Below are 20,462 nucleotides of genomic sequence, written 5' to 3' on the forward strand. Positions count from 1 at the left end.
AAAAAAAAAATAACAAAGGTAACATAAATTCATTTGGATTGGCACAAGACTGGTATAAAAAATCAAATGCTTCCTTTAAAGTGAAAAATAGAGATCTAAATCGTCAATGTTCATCACAAATTGAAATAAAGCACGCTTAAAAGAAGAATATATTTTGATGTTTTGCAACTGAAATGGTAATTTATTATATAATTTAGGTGCTAAGTAAAAAAACTGTTTTCGTGAAATTTCTTTTGTAAAGAAGGGAATCTCATACATTTCAGTTGGTCTCCTTTCAGACACATTAGTTTTTAATTTGCATATTAATTTATTGTTGTGTAAATAGAGTAAAATACGAAAAAATACATTATGGCGAAATGGTAATAGGTTAATTCTTGTATATATATTGGTAGTAGTTACACTTGAATTATTTATATTTAGAGAATTAATAATCTTGAAGCATTTATTCTGAACTGAGATTAAGGGAAGTAAATTAGTTTTATATTCACCGCCATATATTATCGCACCATAATTAATTAAAGAATAAAACCAGGAGTAATAGAGTGCTTTCACAAAATTAAAATGAATTTTATTCTTAAGGTGATAAAATTTAACTAAAACGAAACGCAATTTTTTAACTAAATTGTTAATATGTGTTTTCCATTTTAAATTAGAATCGATATATAGTCCTAAATATTTGATATTATTTACAGATTGTAGAATATAGCATTGACAATTTTCATTAGTACTTTTGCAGGAGAGAGAGTGAAATTTTAAATTTAAGTTAAATTCTGATTTTCTTAAACTGAAATAAATATATTTAGTTTTATTTAGATTTAAATTTAAGTCATTTATTGTAAACCATTTTGAAATTATGCGTAAATCAGATTGAATTTGAAAAATTAGTTGATTTAAATCAGTGCAAGAATACAAAATTACGGAATCATCAGCATACGTTATTATCTTACCAAAAAGTTTGAGTTGACAAAAGTCATTGATGAATATAATAAACAATAAGGGTCCTAGAATAGATCCTTGAGGAACACCACGGTTTGAAAAAATATAATTACTAAAATTACTTCGGATTTTAACTCTATGTTCTCTGTTTGAAACGATTTTAACCTAACTTGGATTTTAGGATCTTGTAGTTATCTAGTTTCTAGAATTTTCTTAAAGATATTGCATATAGGTCTGTGCCCTATAATATGTAAATAGATATATTTGTTTTTCTATGTTTAAGTTAATAAAAGTGTGCTTTTCCTATTTATTAAAACTAGTGGTTATTTTAAATGTTTTGTATATTGAAAGTATAGTTACACTGTCAGAGGTAAAATATATATTTCTTTTTTGTTTATCTTTTCGCCTGAATAAAAAAAAATACTTCATCTTTTCAAAAATAGCTTTTCTTAAGTACTAATGGTAAATATTTTTGTTTGATGGAGTTACGAGCTTATCACACGCGATAATAAAATATTTTTAAATAAATTCTGAGTTTAAAAGCCTAAGTATTAAGAAAATTTACGACCGGAACTCGACAACAGGGGAACGGAGCCATTTTTCTTTTAGTGCCGGGGAGATCAGCAAAGAATATAAGCTTAACACTGAGAAATAGCCTTTTTTTTTCTCTTTTTATTTTTAACGTGTAAATAATATTGATGATTCTATTCTTAGCGAAAAGTGAAAGCTAAAAAGAGCAGAAGGCAAAATGGTTTTAAAAATAAAAAACTTAGGATTAAACCATAAAAGAGAATTTTAAATCCTTTTTTGTAAACCTGTAACAACAATATTAAACTAGTGAATATATACTGTGAAAGTTTAAAAAATGTTGGAAATAAAGTAAACTCATTATTAAATAATGATCAAATCAATATTTAATTGCAGTAAACATTGTCCATAATTGAAAATCATATATGTATCTATAAGCGTATATCATTATTATTGCGTTCTATAATTCTGCAATATCTGAGGTCCCCAAGGTAAATTTTTACCAAAAAAAAACTTAATTCATTTTGCCATTTTAAAAATAAAAAGATTTAGCTAGAAATCTGAAATTTAGTCAGAAGACCTTATTTGACATATAATATTTTTTTTCTTTCGAACAATCGTTAAATCTGAAAAAACTCGGATGTGTGCAACATAAATATTGTTATCTCTTTTGATACTCAGTATCAATTTAATGTAATCCCCAAACAGTAAAAGATTTTTAAGGATAAAAAAACTCATATAAATGCACGTAGCATTATTTTAAACAATTATTGTGCCTTATGCATAACCAACATTACAAGAATAATGAATTCGCTATTTATTATTTTTCCTATAATTAATCCACGTGCAACGCGAAAGCTTTCGATAACATAACGAAACTAACCCTTTATAAGGCCATGGGAAGCCCAACAATTCCATTATTTTTTTAAATATCGATGTGACGCTTATGATTCGTGCAGCGACCATCTGCTGACGATAATATAAAAAATAAAAATAAAAAACGAAGGGTTTTGTTACAAAAATTTGGGTTACAGTAAATGTTGTTTGGGATTAAGATTAGGGAGCTATTTTCTTTTGTATGCGCTATGCGTTCGTTCATTTGATTACTTTTCATCGAGATAATTATTCTTCACGGAATTTATAAGTACGGTTTTTTAAAAGCACTGAAGTTCAAGTTAATTGCTAATGTTTTTGCAGGAAGTAAAGTTTTAAAAATATCACTAACATTCCCACGAAAAAAATGGTCCTAAAAATCAAATTAATTTTATGTAATAATTTGTTTTTATAAATCTATCCTAAACATATTTTGAAGCATCATTCTTAGAAAAAAAATGACCTTATAAAGAGTAATTGTTATCACTAACTTTATTTACAGTGAATTAGAGTTTACCTTATTTTAATCTTTACTACTCTTTGAAAATGTTTTCTTTCCTTAATCTTGCTTATTCCCCATTAGTTTTCAATTTTACAACTTGTAAGAAATATTTTTGATTAAATATTCTATTATTGAATGTCTTGTATTTCTATTAGATTGATTAAATATTCTATTATTAAACGTCTTGTATTTCTATTAGATTGATTAAATATTCTATTATTGAATGTCTTGTATTTGTTTTAGATAGATTAAATATTCTATTATTGAATGTCTTGTATTTCTATTAGATGAGTGAGAAAGCTCGCCACGCATTAAGCCAAGGTTTAATTTGGACAAGTAGTCATGAAGCTGCTTGCGGTGTTACTCTGAAACCTACAAGATATCTTATAGCAGGTAATTGTTGAATTTCATTTTACCATACTTTTTTTAGCAAATGTTTTATTTTGTTAAATTAGAAATTTCATTATTACTGATGTATATTTTATTAACCTTTTTTTCGGTACGTAAAAAATAAACGAGATAGGCGCAAAATATATTTTTCTATCATTAGTAATTATTTTTAAAGTATTTCCAGGTATCAGAAATCAATTTCAATTGTTAAAATTTCTTTCTTTCTTGACCTTAGAAGTTTTTTTTCTAGCTTTTATGACTTAAAATCTTTGTTTGACCCTTTTTAGCTTATATATCGAATAAACTCGTAACTAAAAAGTTATCTAACTTAAATTCATTTAATATTTTTTTTAAATAATCAATGAATAGCTGATAATTTTTATTTTTTTTTAAATTGATTAAAATGTATGAATTCATTTCAATGACGATCACGCACTCAAGTTAAGCTAATACGTTAAAATAAACATGAAATGATGACTCTGACAATATTCATTCATGAAATACTTTTAAAATAAGGGGTTAAATAGCCTGGGTGGTAGGATGTTGTACTCGTGTTGGTGAGAACTTGAGTTTGAATCCCGTCGGCCAAAGTATTAATTGGCGACTGGTGCACTTTAAATCGGTCGGGGTGACAAAGTCCTCATAACAAATCAATTCCTCTGTGGGTACTGAATTGGAGTGATCGTTCTCTGGTTTAGGTCACCCTCTACCCTAAAAATTAGTTTGTTTTCAAACAGGCTTGCTGGTCTTGGCAAGTAGCATGATTAACAACAACAACTACAACTTTTAAAATAATTCAGATAAAAGGAAAAGCAGCATAAAATTAGATATATTTTTATTAACTAGCAAATACAGTAAGAGTTAACTTTAAAATTTAGTAAAATTACGTTATGAAATTACTTTCGCGGAGCGAGCACCCTTCAAAGACGTGTAAAAAAAAATTTATTATTCAAATTTTATTCGTCATTAACTCACTCTCAAATGTTTACCTATAATAAAGTTGCGGAACACAAATCCCACTCCTAACATCAAGAACGAGAAAGTTAATCGATCTTTTCAAATTGTATTATAATTTCAAATGTTAACTTAATTATACATAGCAATATATCGCTACCTCAATTTCGTTTAGGTTAGTTCAAACAATTAATAAAGATCAGTGCTAATTTTTCGAAACAAAGCAGTAAAAAATGGGTGCGTTTGGCTCAAGGATAACTTATTAATGAACGCCGTCCTTCTGTAATTTTGCCACTCCTTTTTTTTCAATTCTTTAATAATCTTTCTTTCTCTAATATTACTAATTATTAGATAAAAATTACCTTGGTATAAGATTACTTTTCTCGTAAAAATATAGCATTAAGTGCAAATTTCGCACAATTTCTCAAATAACAGTGCAAATACGCTAGTCAAGGAAAGGTCATTTTATGTTATTTTTGTATGGTTGACATTTTTAATAACAAAATTTGATGATGCATTAACAAATAATGCTGTACCGAAATATCAAAGGAAATTTGCCCGACAAATAATTATATTTCCATGATTTTTTTTTAACCTTTTTACCCTTCATTATTTTTAAGTATATGTTAATTACATTTATTAGCCTATTAAGTGTTATATTTTGGTTTTCTTTTTATAAATTAAATATAACTGACTGAAGCGTAGTTTGTGCACTGTGGCAAAGAGTGTTTTAAAGTTTTTGTATTATACTATTTTTAGTACATTGCTAGTTTCTATAGTGTCAAAACAGAATTTTTAAATTAGTTGCCGTTAATTTATTTAAATACAAAATATTAAAATAATCGTAGTGACATACACATATCCGCATCATCTAATAATTTGGTTTTTATGACCTGAAACAGCCTCAGTTACTAATTGCTATGATTATTCTGCAAATAATATTAACTTTTAATTATTAATTTATTTATAAACTTCACTCTTTCTGTTTTCTTCAGACGTAACATTAGAGTAATTAATATTTTGTGAAATTTTTAAAGATTGAGTTATAAAAAAATATTCCGTAACGATCAATGTTGATTTAAGATTTACGTTTTTACGAACTGTGGAATTCGCGTAGAAAATACTTCTAGTACGTAATTGCAAATGTATAATTGACACTAGTGTTGCTATAAATAAAAAAAAATTTTGTCGCCAAAGAGAAGAGAAAAAACTTATAAACAATTACATTTTTAATTATTGACAAACTATTAATACTACATAAAAATCTTTTTAATACAATTCCAGGTAGATAAAAATTATTACTCAAAGCGATTATATATTATAAAATTTTAGCACCCAATTGATTCAAAAGTACCAAAATGTTGCTTTATATTGCTACAAAAAAAAATTGTTTTCACCAAATTGCCGGTTATTCATTTCTCACTTAATCCAATCCTAGCTATATAGCTAATCCGAGAATCCCCCGGATATGTGGGCTTGCCTTTCGGTTAAAAATTTGAATTCACATTGAAAATCGAATTACATTAAAATCAAAGAGTGACTACATTATGCCATATTTTCTTAAAAACAATTTTTGATTTTTTATTCATATTTCACAATTTGCACACATAGGTCACTTCTTTAAAAGAAATACAATATAAACGGTCCAAAAATATAAATGAACTTAATCAAGTATTAATAAATATATATTCATCATTTTATTAGTTTAAAACAAAACTTAATTTTCTTCTTCTTTTACTATTGCAGTTTGTATTTACCTTATTAGGAAAAAATTTTGAAAAAAGACGATTTAACTGAAAGGTAAATGGGGTAAAATTAAGCCCCTCAACCCGGTAACCTTTTCACTAATAAAATATGTTCTCTTTAAATACTATTTGTTTTGAAAAATCAAAAGGGAAAGGCTTATTTAAAAAAACTATTTTATAAATGGTGCACTTTTGAAATCTTTTAATAGTATTTTTTTATTATTAAAAAATGGAAAATAAAATTTTAGCACGAAATTTAAATTATAACGAAAAGCACAGCATTTAAATTAAGGCGTTAACTATACCTTAATAGGCGATTAAAGTTTTTAAATATCAACCCATGTCATTTAATTCTTCGCTTAAAGCCGTTGGAGAATGCGGAGTAATTAATTCTGCTACCGTAACTTAGAAAGAAAAAAACACGAAGCTTACTCAACATTATATAGTCACACATACCGAAGCTTACTCAACATTCTATAGTCACGCATAAAAATAAGGACTAAGTATAAATAATCCGTCATCGATGCTTAATAATTTTCGGTCGGCACGACAGGTGCCTTGAAGATGAAATGTGAAACAAAAAAAAAAATTAGTTTCAAGGATATTATGGATTGGAGTTAATTTGAGGCGTAACAACATCTTTGAGTTTGAAATGTCATTTTGCTGAAATAACGTTTAACTTCAATTTTAAATAACTTTAAATGTTAATTGATTCAATTATATATTTCTTTTTTATTACATTACAATTTCTCTTTTATTATAAATATAAACTATTATAAAAAAAAATGTTATTTGCTAATTGGTAAAGGCGTTGTTTGCATTACGTTATGAGGCAGCGTGTCATAAAACTGATTTCTTGTCTCAGAGTAAAAATTGTAAAACAATTATTTCATCAATTTTTTAGTAGAACAAGATTCCAAGAAACCACAAAGGGTTTTAAAGGGTGTATCATAATTTTAAAATAAAATAAATGCTAACACTGAAATATTTTACGAGCCTTTATACATAAATTTGCTGAAAGTTTTTTTTTACTTTTCAAACCAAATTACAATTCCATCAATTCAAATTACAATTTAATATAGCAGTGTTTGCAATGTTTCTTAGATGCTGCGAACTCAGCTATATTTCAGTTAATCTGCATCATCGATATCGCTAATAGATATTAAAATTTTGACAATTTTGTAAAAGCGATGCCGATTTTTGTTTACTTTTATTTTTAATCAATAGTAATCTGCATTTTGTTATCACTTGTTGAAGTGGAAAATTTTTCCGTTTAACAATTTAATGGTGATTGTTATTTTTTCAAAACTTACATAAAATAACTTTTTCGTTTTCAAATGCGAAAACTTATTTAATTCAAAGAAAACAAAATCAAAACACTCAACTGAATAAATAATTTTAATGAATCTTTATCTTTTAACATAATGAAAAAATTATAAAATCATAAAAGAATGTTTTATTGGCATTAGCAACAAAGGAGAAAATAGTTTTTTTTTCAAGGCCAACAGAGTAAATAAATTCTATATGTCGCTTCTTCAGCTTTTTTTTTTTTTCGCTCTAGCTGATTTCAATCTTCGTAAAGATTGTTGAAAGATATGTTGAAATGTTATTTTATGAGCTAATTATGACACTTAAAGGAGTAGGTTGAAGATTAACACTGTAAATTGAGATATTTTATCTACGACAAGCAATTTATGTGAGATACGTAATATTTAAATATTTATATTAAGCAAGATTTGAATATGTTTAAGTAAAAAATAATCTAATTCAGTTATTTAGAATATTCGAGACATGTTCTAGAAATATTTTAAAGATTGATATTTAAATATTTCATTTAAATTTTTTGAATAAGTTCAAAATGAAAGAGTGTAATGCTTAAAAAAAATGAGGAATTTATTGTTAGTGAACAATATTCGATCAGAAAAACTTTTTAGCTGGTTCTTTTTTTTGTTTTTTACCACAATAAAGGACACACGACTTGCTCTTCCTCCATCTTTTTTATTTCTATTTCACTTAATACACATGACTCTTCCCAGCGCCATCTCTTGATCTTTTTTTAATTAATTTGGCGCGGGAACAGTTAGTACATTTTAAAATTTCAAATTGGTCATTTTCTTAAAGGTATTCACAATTGTCTAATTTAATGAATACCCCGAAGGATTTTTAGGGAGATTTATTTTCATTGTTTCGATTTTCAGGGAGGTTTGTAGGTTACCAATGATATTAACAATTCCGAACATAGTAGTCGGGAGATAGAAATTGTTTTGATTTATATGGCACTTCTATAGGACACTTCTTTCCTTACAATGAAACCATCAGTTTCCTGTTCACTTTAGTGTGCAGAGCACGAAAAAAAGGGCCATCCATAATAACTTTTGATCTAATGATCGGATCTTCAGGATCCAGGACTGAATCTCAATGGTTAAAAGTGATGATTTTAAATATGCTAATTAATTAGAGCAGAATATGTTTCAAGTTACGAAATCAAACTCAAAAATTACTTTCTCTGAATAATTTTTTCTTATGGATTTGGATTTCTTACCCGTAGCCGCAATCTGGGAAATATGGTCTCAATTATTTAAACAGGAGGGCGGTCGAAATTTTGGACTCCTTACCGTTAATTTTACTTTTCGCGTATTTCACAATATATATATAAAACTCTTTTGACGAATTTAAACATTTTTAGACACAATTATAAAATTTATTTATCCAAAGGCGATTTTAATCCAAAAATAACTTTCAGTAAATATAGATTACCTTTATTTTATTTATTAATAGTCTAAAACATTTTGAATTGTAAGGTATACAGTTTTTGCATAATTTTAAAGATTGCACTTCTACATAGCAAAATACAAAATTTGAGTGAAATCGGTCGAATAGTTCCTGAAAAAAAAGTGAGCTATTTTAAACAAACATGTTTAAATCTCTATTGTGGTCATTTTAACCTCTATCGTCATTTTAGGTAAAACACTTATTATGCAACCTAATTAAATGCTTCCTTAATGCTTTTGAAGACCTCTGAAAATGAAGGAAAAAACACGTAAATCAAGAAAGCTGGTATAATTATTTAAAGAGCTCTCAAAATTGATTTGCGGTCGTTATAGTGTTGAAAAAATAAGTTTGAATGCTAAGTTCATTTGGAGGAGTTATAATTATGTGACATTTATTTTTCTAATTTCTTTACCTTATAAAATTATTTGACCTATTATATGAGATCAAATACATTTTTTCCACTGAAGAGTCCTCCTCATAATTCAAGATAGAAATCAGATTCATAACATATCGAAATAATTAATAAGTTTCGTTAATTTTTTAACATACTTTTAATGCGGAAGTTATTCATGTGTCAATCAATATAAATCTCTATTAACAACCATTATCTGTTTGTATGTTCAAATAAGTTTGTTAATTGATTTTATCCCAATAAAATTCATTAATGTATTCATTAAAAATTCGTAATTCATTAAAAATTCGAAATATATGAATTACATTCCAAAAAAACTTTGAATTTTGATATGGTTTTTTATCCACAATAAATAAAATGTAAATTATACACATACATTAGAAAGTCTTATGTATACCCTAAACTATACTTTTACATCTTTAAAGATCACTGACATCGTTTTTTAATCAAACCTACAAATGGACGAAGTATTCGTACTAAAAGTTGCAAACGTTAAATCTTTTTAGAACAAATACATTTTCTAGCATAAACATTTCTTAAAAATCATTTTTTCTTTAGTAATTTATTATACGCTATTATTTAAACATTGTATTGATCCTTTTTTAGCTTTTCATAAAGTAGTATAAGTTTCAGAATAATAATAGCAATGAAAATCATAACTCATTATTTTAATGCATTATTGCAAGATTAGTATAGACATACATATGAAGGAAATCTTTCTCATTAAATACATAATTTATTTTCATTTCAAAACTGATTATGGTTTATTATGTTTTGTTAACAATAAAAATTAAAAATATAACTGCATTTTTTAATTCTTGCAGCAATTTATTCAAAATTAAAATCGGGATGTGACTCTATTTAACACAGGGTAATGCTGAATCGTAAAAATTAAAAAGAAGCACATAGCCACGCGATATATTATTATATTTTAAAATTATTAAAATTAAAAATATAACTAAATTTTTTTAATTATTTCAGCAATTTATTCAAAATCAAAATTAAAATCGGGATGTGACTATTTAACACAGGGTAATGCTGAATCGTAAAAATTAGAAAGAAGCACATAGCCACGCGATATATTATTATATTTTAAAATTATTAAAATTAAAAATATAACTACATTTTTTAATTATTTCAGCAATTTATTCAAAATCAAAATTAAAATCGGGATGTGACTCTATTTAACGCAGGGTAATGCTGAATCTTGAAAATTAGAAAGAAGCACATAGCTACGCAATATATTATTATATTTTAAAATTATTAAAATTAAAAGTATAACTGCATTTTTTAATTCTTTCAGCAATTTATTCAAAATCAAAATTATAATCGGGATGTGATTCTATTTAACACAGGGTAATGCTGAATCGTAAAAATTAAAAAGAAGCACATAGCTACGCAATATATTATTATATTTATGATTGAAAATGTAAAATTGAAATAACGTTTTTTTTCCATTTGTTAATGTGTATTTACAGGTAGAATTCGTGGAGAAAAACCATTTGTTTCTTTGTGCCATTTCGTTCAAGAGTGGGCAACACTTTCCTCCAAACAAAAGAAAGGTTTCCGTAAACTCTATCAACAAGGCTGCAAATGCAGAGTAAGTATGATTTAGTTTTTTTCTTTTTTTTAAAAAAAAATCATGTAATGGTTCAGAAAAACGGAATAAATCAATTTCGCTAAAATGGATTACAGCTATAGATTAAAATGAAAACTGAGCGGAAAATTAAAATTTATAAGTGTTTTTTTTATTGAACATTTGATTAAAAATAGTTTTATTTTCAAAGTCGCAAAATATTGCTAGCAACCATACTGTGAAATAGTATTCGTGATCGTCATACTTTCTAAATCTGTCATATTTCAAGTCTTGTATTATTATTATTTTAATGTTTAAAAATTGCGTTTTTTTTCCGCTATTACAATGTTTATACTCAGTTTTAAGTAATAAAGCTGTGGTTTTTTAGGGATTCGCGAATTCGATATAAAGCATCTTATTTTTAGTCTCTGATTCGAATTCTCTAGAGAAAAAAAAAATGCAGATTTCTTGATCTAGTACAAATATCTCGGAAAAAATTTCACCGATTTTTGAAGATGATTTTTTTTTATTTGGCATTTGCTGAATAAAATTTAATTATGTACGGTTTTGTTTTTATTTAAAAGCTGCTTTTTATTTTTAGGGAAAGTATCCATTTTCTGGCAATTCTTGAATCTTATGAGATTGTTTGCATAAAAATAATGCTGTTATTAATTAAAATTCTAAAAAAATTATTTTTTTTCAACCGGTGGCATTATTTTTAAAAATTGAACATAATATTTGCGAAAAAAATATCTGTTGCAGGCTATTTTTAGAGCTTTTAAACAAAATAAATGTTAATTTTCATTAACGTAAAGAATTTTTTTTTCTGGTGAAAATTTTTTTATCACAGTAATATGTTTACAGAGAAAATATCTAATTTTTATCATTTTTAGAATCTTCATGCAACATGAATGTTGAAAGAAATTTTTTTACTCCGATCATATTGATATTTTTTTTAACAACAATGGAACGTATTTACTTGAAAGTATCTTATTTATTTTAAAATAAATGTTAAAAGAAGTGTTTATTTTTAGGTTCGCATGCCTTCATTTGTTAAAAATCGGCGTGAACCTTATTGTTTATGGGACACTTATCAGGCTAAAAATGATTGTCAAAGTCTGTATTCTTTGTGTTCTGCCCAATACCATAATGAGACTGAAGCATGTTCATGGGTGAGCACTTCCCAATATCGTCGATGCATGAAAGAAAGAAAATATGAACCTTAAACATTTTGTAGTAGATCTGATATTTAATTTTCACTTTCATTCCTCTTAGAGACTTTCATTTTTATCTTTATTTAATAATTATCATTTTTCAGTCTCTTACATTTGAATTTCTTCTGCGTTACTATAGAAACACATTTTGTAGTTCCATTTTCTAAGAGAAATGTGTAAAAAAAAATTTTTTTTTTTTTACCGCTTTTAATGAAAAATAATTTTTAGCGATAATTTATTGAAAACGTTTTCATTTTTAACTTTGAAATGTTAATAAAATTGTATGTGTCATAATTCTTTTTAGCTGATAATTTATGTTTTTTAAGCAAGAAAAAGTACGAAACAGAGTACTTCTATCCATCTAAAATTTTTTTTATTATTAATAATTCTATTTTTCATTTTAAATTTAAACTTGATTTGAGGAATATTAATTTTTTAAGTATTAAACTGCATTTAAGTATTAGAAATCCATTAATAATTTTTTATCTACAATTTTTAGCGACATATTTTTGTCCTTTTTAATTTTAAAATTTAAAACAATTGTTTTTTTTCGAATAAGTACATTTTGGTAAAAAGCAAGGCAATATTTAAATAAAACATTTTTGCTTAATCGGTAATAACATAGTTAATTCTCAAGCACTACTTTAAATTTCATGCAGCATTAAACCTAATTTTAACATATTTCTTAAAGAAAATGTAAGTATAAATTTATGTTTTTGTTTCATAATTTGGTGTTTCCTCTAAGATTTTATATAGTATTGGTTATGTTTTGTGCGTCCTAGTGTGAAAGATGGATTCAGTATTTCAAAAAAACTATAACTTAATTTTTCTTGCAAGTTTTCATTGTTATTGTAATATTTGTTTACGGGTGGAATACCCAAGTTTTCTTACTTGTTTCTTTGTAAATATGGTTTTATTATTTTTTTTAATTATTTTCTATGTACGCACTATTATGTATTGATGTTATGAATGACGAATTATGCCAACATTTTAAGGATATAAAAAAAAATTAAAAAAATCGTGATTTAACTTCAAAATTACGAAAATATTAACGATTTTACGATTTCAGAGAAAATTATGTTATTTTATGGATTCTTAAATTCATGCAAGAGCACTGGCAATTTTTAAAATTTTATTATTCTAAGTGCCAACTTTTTTTTTCATTGACGAGTATAATTATTACAGATTTCCATTTCTACTTAAAACTAACAATTTGTTCGCTTAAACTTGTTTTATTATAAAATCTAACTTATAGTAATTTTTTTTCGAAGAAAAATAGTTAAAATTTTGCCTGAAGAAATTTATTATATTTGAAAATTTAAAACTGATTTTCCTATTTTTTTTTAACTCTATGCCGTCATAGGCAATAATTAGCAGTTTGTAAACATTTTCAAATATACTTCTAGTGTTAATTTATACCGAACAAAATATTTTATCTTATTTGTTCTTATATAACAATATTCAAAATAATAAATTTTTATTCATTTATTCATTATTTTTTTTTTGTCGCTGAAAATCAAATTTAAAAATTTATGGAGACTTTTCTTTTGGAATGTGAAGTGAGATATTGAATAATATGACTTTAAATTGAATAATGTGATTTTCTGAATAAAATGCCTCTTTTTAAAAAATATTAACATAATTATGTGGGTTTTCTAGTTTATGTTTTACAATTAATCATTAAGTTTTAGACTTCTTGCCAAAAATATATGTTAGTCTTGGCAATTAATCGACATATTTTATTGAGTTCCAGCCTACATAAAAACTATTAATAACCGCTGCATGTATAAAGTATCATTTAATAAAACTAATATGATACCATTAAAAATTAATGTCAATATAATAATATATTTGATATATATTACAAATATATATATAATCTTTTTCTAATTTGATGCTAGTATAATGTACAGTGAGCCAAGAAAAAAAAATGGACCACCCTGGATAACTTTATATTTAACGATCTGATCTTCGCATTCTAGGACTCAATCTTAATGACTCGAATGGATGACCTCAAATATGTTGATTAAAAGGTACAGGCGATGTTTTAAGCTACGAAATCAGGCAAAAAAATAAACTTTCTCTAAATAAACATACCTTTTTTTTTTTACGAACTCAGATTTTTGACCACCAAAATATAGGGGATAGCCGCAATTTGGAAAATATGGTCACAATAGTTTGGACCCCTTAATGTTTATTTTACTTTTTGTGTATTTTAAATGATTCGAAAGCATTTTGCACATAATTATAGAAATCGTTTATCTAAAGATAATTCCGTGGAAAAAATAACTTTTAGTAAAGATTTATTATTTTTTATTATTTAATTTAAGAATGGTCTAAAAAATTTTGAATTGTGAGGTATACAATTTAAAGAAAATAACTTTATATGGCAAAATGCAAAATTTGAACAAAATCTGTTGAATAGTTCCTGAGAAATTGAGTTTCAAAAATGTCATATATTTAAAATTCAATTTCTCAAGAACTAGTTAACCGATTTCACTCAAATTTTATGCTTTGCTATGTAAAATTACATACTTTAAAAAGAAATAAAAAATTGTATAACTTTCAATTCAAAACTTTTCCACTATTACTTAATAAATTACTAGGAAATTAGAAATAATTTTTAAAATTTATAAAAAGTAAAATTAACATTAAGGGGTCTAAACTTTGGAGCGCTTTCCAGACCAAACTATGGGGACCATATTTTCCATATTGCGGCTACCTGCTATAGTTAAAGGGTCAGAAATTCGGTGCGAAAAAGGCACGTTTATTCAGAGAAAGTACGTTTTTGCGTTTGATTTCGTAACTTAAAATATCGTCTGCCCTAACTAATTAACTTATTTGAAGTCACCCCCTTGAACCATTAAGATTGAGTACTGGAACGTGAAGATCCAATCATTAGATCAAAAGTTATTTAGGGTGGTCCGTTTTTTTTTTTTTTTTTTTTGTGCACCGTACATTATGAGTTAACTTTAAAATTGAATCGATGGCTCGATTAAAAAGGTACAGATGATGGATGTTATTATACCTTTAAATATGAATAGGTGTACTATTATTGTATGTATACATATGTACAGGCTTATTTTTTGTTACGTTTTTATATGTATTGTCAGTTTGTATAATTATACAAATACCTTGAAAATATTTGTTATATCTCAAAGCTGGAATTTGTTTCTTTTCATTTTCATTAAATTAAAAATCAAAGTATTTATAAAATGCTTTTATTCCTATTAAAAGTGTAAGCACAATCAGCTTTCATCTTAAATAAAGAGAAAACAGAACACTTAATATCTTAAATTTAACAACCGTTGCTTCAATTAACTATTCAGATTTCATTTAGTTATAGAAATGCGTTTATATATTTGCAGATGCTAACATAGATAGATGTTTAAAAGCTAATGAATCATAGCTTTCTTAATCTTCAAAATGTATTTATGGAGAAAATTTAGCTTTGATTTATTTATCGATTTAAATAGACTCAAAAATCTTCATACCATAAACATATTATTTTTGGTGCCAAAATTGAAAAAACTGTGCAAGCGTATTGCCTAGTTTAGCATCTTCATTGTATTCCAACTTTGAAGTATTTCGATATTTATGTCTTTTAATTTAATATTTATATTATAATCATTTGTCTAGAGGTATTCTCTCTAAATGAGTTTCTGGAGAATGTGAGTAAAGTTTGCGCAAAATTTTGCTGTGAGACGATGCCAAATCTATAAAATGGCGTTTTAAAATAATAATCCTGAAAAACTTGTATTTTCAAAACGAACTTACATTTAAAAAAATTTTTTTCAAGAAAAACGAAGAAGTTCTGAGACAGCGAGTACAGACAACTTATTTAGTACATTTTATTCAGGAGTTTCTTTTTCTTCTTTTAAAAAAAGAATATGGAGAGAGGATCGATTTTAACTTGGAAATGACAGAACTGAAACTCATTTGGTATAAACCACCTATAAATGGGATAACCTAAAAATCTCGTAGCGTCATACCCCACAGACATGCAAGGCAAGATCAATATTATTTAGAAAATTTTTAAAAAATTTTTTTTAAATTTATTAAATAAAGTTCAAAGCAAAAATTTAAAATATCTATTTATTTAAACCTTGTATGTTATGTATCCAAAATTTTATTTATTCTGTACGAATTGAAATATTAGAAGCAGATAATATTATTGCAGATTATTTTAATTTAAACACTAAAATATTACTGAGTATGTAGCAGAGAAAGTTATAAGTTGTGAGTACAATAGAAACGGTATATTAAAGAAACGGGGTTAGCCGCTTTTTACATGTATTATTTCGTACATTGAGCGGGTTTATTAAATTCTCTTTATCATTGAACTTTAAAAAAAAATTGACAAACATAGTTTGGTTGTGCTAAAGATAATCCTTTTTTGTGTGGATTTTCTGTTATTTCTATGGATTTTAGTTCCAACTGCAAGAAATCGCGGAAAGTTTTTGAAAATAACAAAAAGGTCAATTTCTAGCTTTTTCTTAATTATTCCTGTTAATATTTTTTGCATTTGTGAACCTCATATTTTCAGTTATATTTTAAGATTTAGAGACAAATCCTTAATGTTTTTTCCTGAGAAGATTTATTGCAGAATATATATGGAAACTGGTTTATTTTCATAGGTATAATATTCTGAATCCCTTAATTTTTATTATATCAACAAACTTTTAAGTGATTTTATACTTTTGATTATTGTCTGAAAATGAAAGACGTAATAAAATGCTTTAATTTTATAAATTCATTTTTTAATGAAAGTTTTAATTCTACAGAACAAAGCATTATTTGTACTTTAAAAACAAAATGTAAAACGGAAGCAATTTATATTGAAACTTTACTTGTTTACTCTAGAATTACTCTATGAAGAAAAAATGTGTTGTAAATTAATAAAGGTGTCCAAGTGTTAGCTTTTGTCTGAGAATTTGTGTAGTTACTGTGATATGTCTTTAAAACGAAAGAAAGTTTACAATTCATATGATTTTTCTTGAACTGTGGCTTTTACGCTTTACTGACTTCATGTTGTTAAGGAATGTAACGTTTTCATACATACCATTCATTTTATTCTTATGTAAATAAAGGTTTTTTATAATCGAATTTTCTTTGCCGTCAATTTACTTGTTAATTTTATTTTAATCGAGCAGACCACTAGGGTAAGTATGAATATTAATCCTATTATTAAAGCTGGTCAATACAAAATCATATTTTAAAAGAACTAGAAACTGAATTTAATTCCTGCATGCAGGCATGCAGAGAGTTCTGCCATCTACAACTACTATAAGATATATATATATATATATATATATATATCTTATAGTAGTTGTAGATGGCAGAACTCTCTGCATGCCTGCATGCAGGAATTAAATTCAGTTTCTAGTTCTTTTAAAATATGATTTTGTATTGACCAGCTTTAATAATAGGATTAATATTCATACTTACCCTAGTGGTCTGCTCGATTAAAATAAAATTAACAAGTAAATTGACGGCAAAGAAAATTCGATTATAAAAAACCTTTATTTACATAAGAATAAAATGAATGGTATGTATGAAAACGTTACATTCCTTAACAACATGAAGTCAGTAAAGCGTAAAAGCCACAGTTCAAGAAAAATCATATGAATTGTAAACTTTCTTTCGTTTTAAAGACATATCACAGTAACTACACAAATTCTCAGACAAAAGCTAACACTTGGACACCTTTATTAATTTACAACACATTTTTTCTTCATAGAGTAATTCTAGAGTAAACAAGTAAAGTTTCAATATAAATTGCTTCCGTTTTACATTTTGTTTTTAAAGTACAAATAATGCTTTGTTCTGTAGAATTAAAACTTTCATTAAAAAATGAATTTATAAAATTAAAGCATTTTATTACGTCTTTCATTTTCAGACAATAATCAAAAGTATAAAATCACTTAAAAGTTTGTTGATATAATAAAAATTAAGGGATTCAGAATATTATACCTATGAAAATAAACCAGTTTCCATATATATTCTGCAATAAATCTTCTCAGGAAAAAACATTAAGGATTTGTCTCTAAATCTTAAAATATAACTGAAAATATGAGGTTCACAAATGCAAAAAATATTAACAGGAATAATTAAGAAAAAGCTAGAAATTGACCTTTTTGTTATTTTCAATAACTTTCCGCGATTTCTTGCAGTTGGAACTAAAATCCATAGAAATAACAGAAAATCCACACAAAAAAGGATTATCTTTAGCACAACCAAACTATGTTTGTCAATTTTTTTTTAAAGTTCAATGATAAAGAGAATTTAATAAACCCGCTCAATGTACGAAATAATACATGTAAAAAGCGGCTAACNTTAACTATATGTTAGTACATTTTAATTCTGTGTTCTTGCATATATTTTATTAGTCGAAACTCTCTGCAAGTTAGGCATTAACGAACTGAAAATACATTCTTTATAGTTATTTATAATTTTCGTAATTCGTAATTACTTAAAAAATTCCATGCAACAGAAATTTTCATCTTTCTTTATTTTCTATTGAAATTTGAAAAATATCTATTTATAACCCTTTGACACAGAATTTTTATTAAACATATTTTTTCTACTTTTTTCGTTATTTTGTATTAATTTAAGTCAAAATAAGTGAAAAACATTATTTTCAGCATTTTAATAATCTAAAGTTATGAGATATAGCCTGAATCATTAATGTCTTTTTTGCGTTAAAGGAAATATCTTCCAAACACGGATGGATCACCGCCAAACAATAATATTTAAAATTTTCACTTATTTGGAGTTATTTAGATCTAAGAGAAGCAGTTATTCATTATTAAAATTTCTTTAAACTATTAATTTTTTATTCAAATTACTATTTTTTGGTATTTTATATTTTAGTCCAAATATAATTCCGATAATCTAACAGATTTTGAGAATTTTTAGTAATTATTAGACTGTTTTTTTATATATATATATATATATATAAATTTTCAAGATCGAAAAACTCCTTTTTTATATTCCTTTTTATCTGATACAATTTTTCAATTATTGAACCTCCTACTTTTAGAAACGGTTTGCATTTTGGGGAACAAATCCTTAATTTTTCGTGTTAAGACGAATTTATTTCTTCGGTGATCATTGTACAATTAAATGTATTAAAGCTTACTATTCAGACAAAGCTTAACTTGCTTTATTTTGTAACTGCGAAAAAAATAGTTCGGTTTGCTTATTTTGAAAATTTGTTTTCAAAATTGCTGTCATTTACATTTATCATCATTATAGTATGCAATTATCGTAAAACAAAATTGCAGCATAAAAATTTTATAGATAGCAAATTGGATATAAATTTTATTCCTTAGTTTACATTAGAATTGAATTTCAAATATTCCTGCTTTAGAGAAGCTAAATTAGACGTTTCGCAATAAACTACGCGCACCACAAAAGAAAATGCACTTCGTCAATTTGACACTCACAAGTGACATAAGATTAAAAAAAAAAAGTTCCCCAACTAGAAAAAAATAACCTTTATGTTGCGGTATTGCTTGAATGTTTTTATTTGAGGAAAAAACTCAGAATGCATAAATAATAACTTGAATGCCTACAATTGTCACACTTCTCTGAATTGGAAAGACTACTATTCTAACGGTCGTCTAAATTTGAAGGCTTCTTTTTGTGATTTATAAAAAATAACTTGATAACGTAGTAAATTTTTTCAAAGATAAGTGGCCCTTAGAAATGAGCGTTTTTGTCAAAAAATACACTCTTTGCATTCAAGGTATTGTGTTCGAAAATATTTTTTATGTATTTCACTTCTGTACTGTTATATTAAAATCGTCAAATATGTGGTGAAACATGCAGTCTTCGTAAACATTATATATAGTCCTAAATTTGAGCAGTCTTCGTATATGTACATATATACACGTTTACTTTGCTATACTAAATTGTAACTGTAAATTATTGTAATTGTAAATTATTAGACAGTTCCATTTGATTTTTCTAATGTCTTTGTCTTAAGAGTTTTTATTAAACACATTAATCATAATTTTTTCATTATTTTGAATTAATTTAGGTCAAAATAAGTGAAAAATATTATATTTAGCAATTTCATAATTTTTGGTTATGAAATACAGCATGAAACTCCAGTGTCATTTTCTGCGTTTAAGGTAAAATCTACTGGGCCGGGATAGCCTAGTCGGTAGGGCGCTGGGCCCATAACCCCGTCGGCCGAAGACTCCCCGTGTAGTAAAATGGTGACTGATGCACGTTAAATCTGTTGAGTCGCAATGTCCTCCATGTTTCCATACCAAATCAATACCTCTGGGGGCACTGAATTGGAGATAATCGTTTTCTGATTCAGGTCAAAATTATGATCTGTGGATGTATGAATGGGTCTGCCCTATAAACGGGTGTGACGTATTGGTGTGGCAGAAGTTGATTTCTTGGCCATAGATGGCGCCACTGGAAAACAAGAACAATCACATACCTCCGCCTTAACAGCAACAACAACAAGGTAAAATCTTCCAAACACGGCTCATTTCCGAATAGAAATTTTTCAAATTTCACTTAATATTTAGATCAGTTAGTT

The 20,462-nt window shown here is 26.2% G+C and overlaps 2 protein-coding genes across 2 annotated transcripts in view; one reads left to right on the forward strand and one right to left on the reverse strand.

Moving 5' to 3' along the window:
• The window catches only part of LOC107455474 (Tissue inhibitor of metalloproteases), a gene marked incomplete in the record, with an annotated part of 59,116 nt that extends 42,108 nt beyond the window's left edge, over positions 1-17,008 (forward strand). Inside the window, 3 exon segments of the mRNA XM_043040305.2 lie at positions 3,127-3,232; positions 10,591-10,712; positions 11,723-17,008. Coding sequence (XP_042896239.2) covers positions 3,127-3,232; positions 10,591-10,712; positions 11,723-11,914 — 420 coding nt within the window.
• The window catches only part of LOC107455465 (synapsin), a 283,672-nt gene that overhangs the window by 117,357 nt on the left and 145,853 nt on the right, over positions 1-20,462 (reverse strand). The window lies entirely within an intron of this gene.

This window comes from Parasteatoda tepidariorum, chromosome X1 (assembly GCF_043381705.1).
Source record: "Parasteatoda tepidariorum isolate YZ-2023 chromosome X1, CAS_Ptep_4.0, whole genome shotgun sequence".
In the NCBI taxonomy this organism is placed as follows: domain Eukaryota; kingdom Metazoa; phylum Arthropoda; class Arachnida; order Araneae; family Theridiidae; genus Parasteatoda; species Parasteatoda tepidariorum.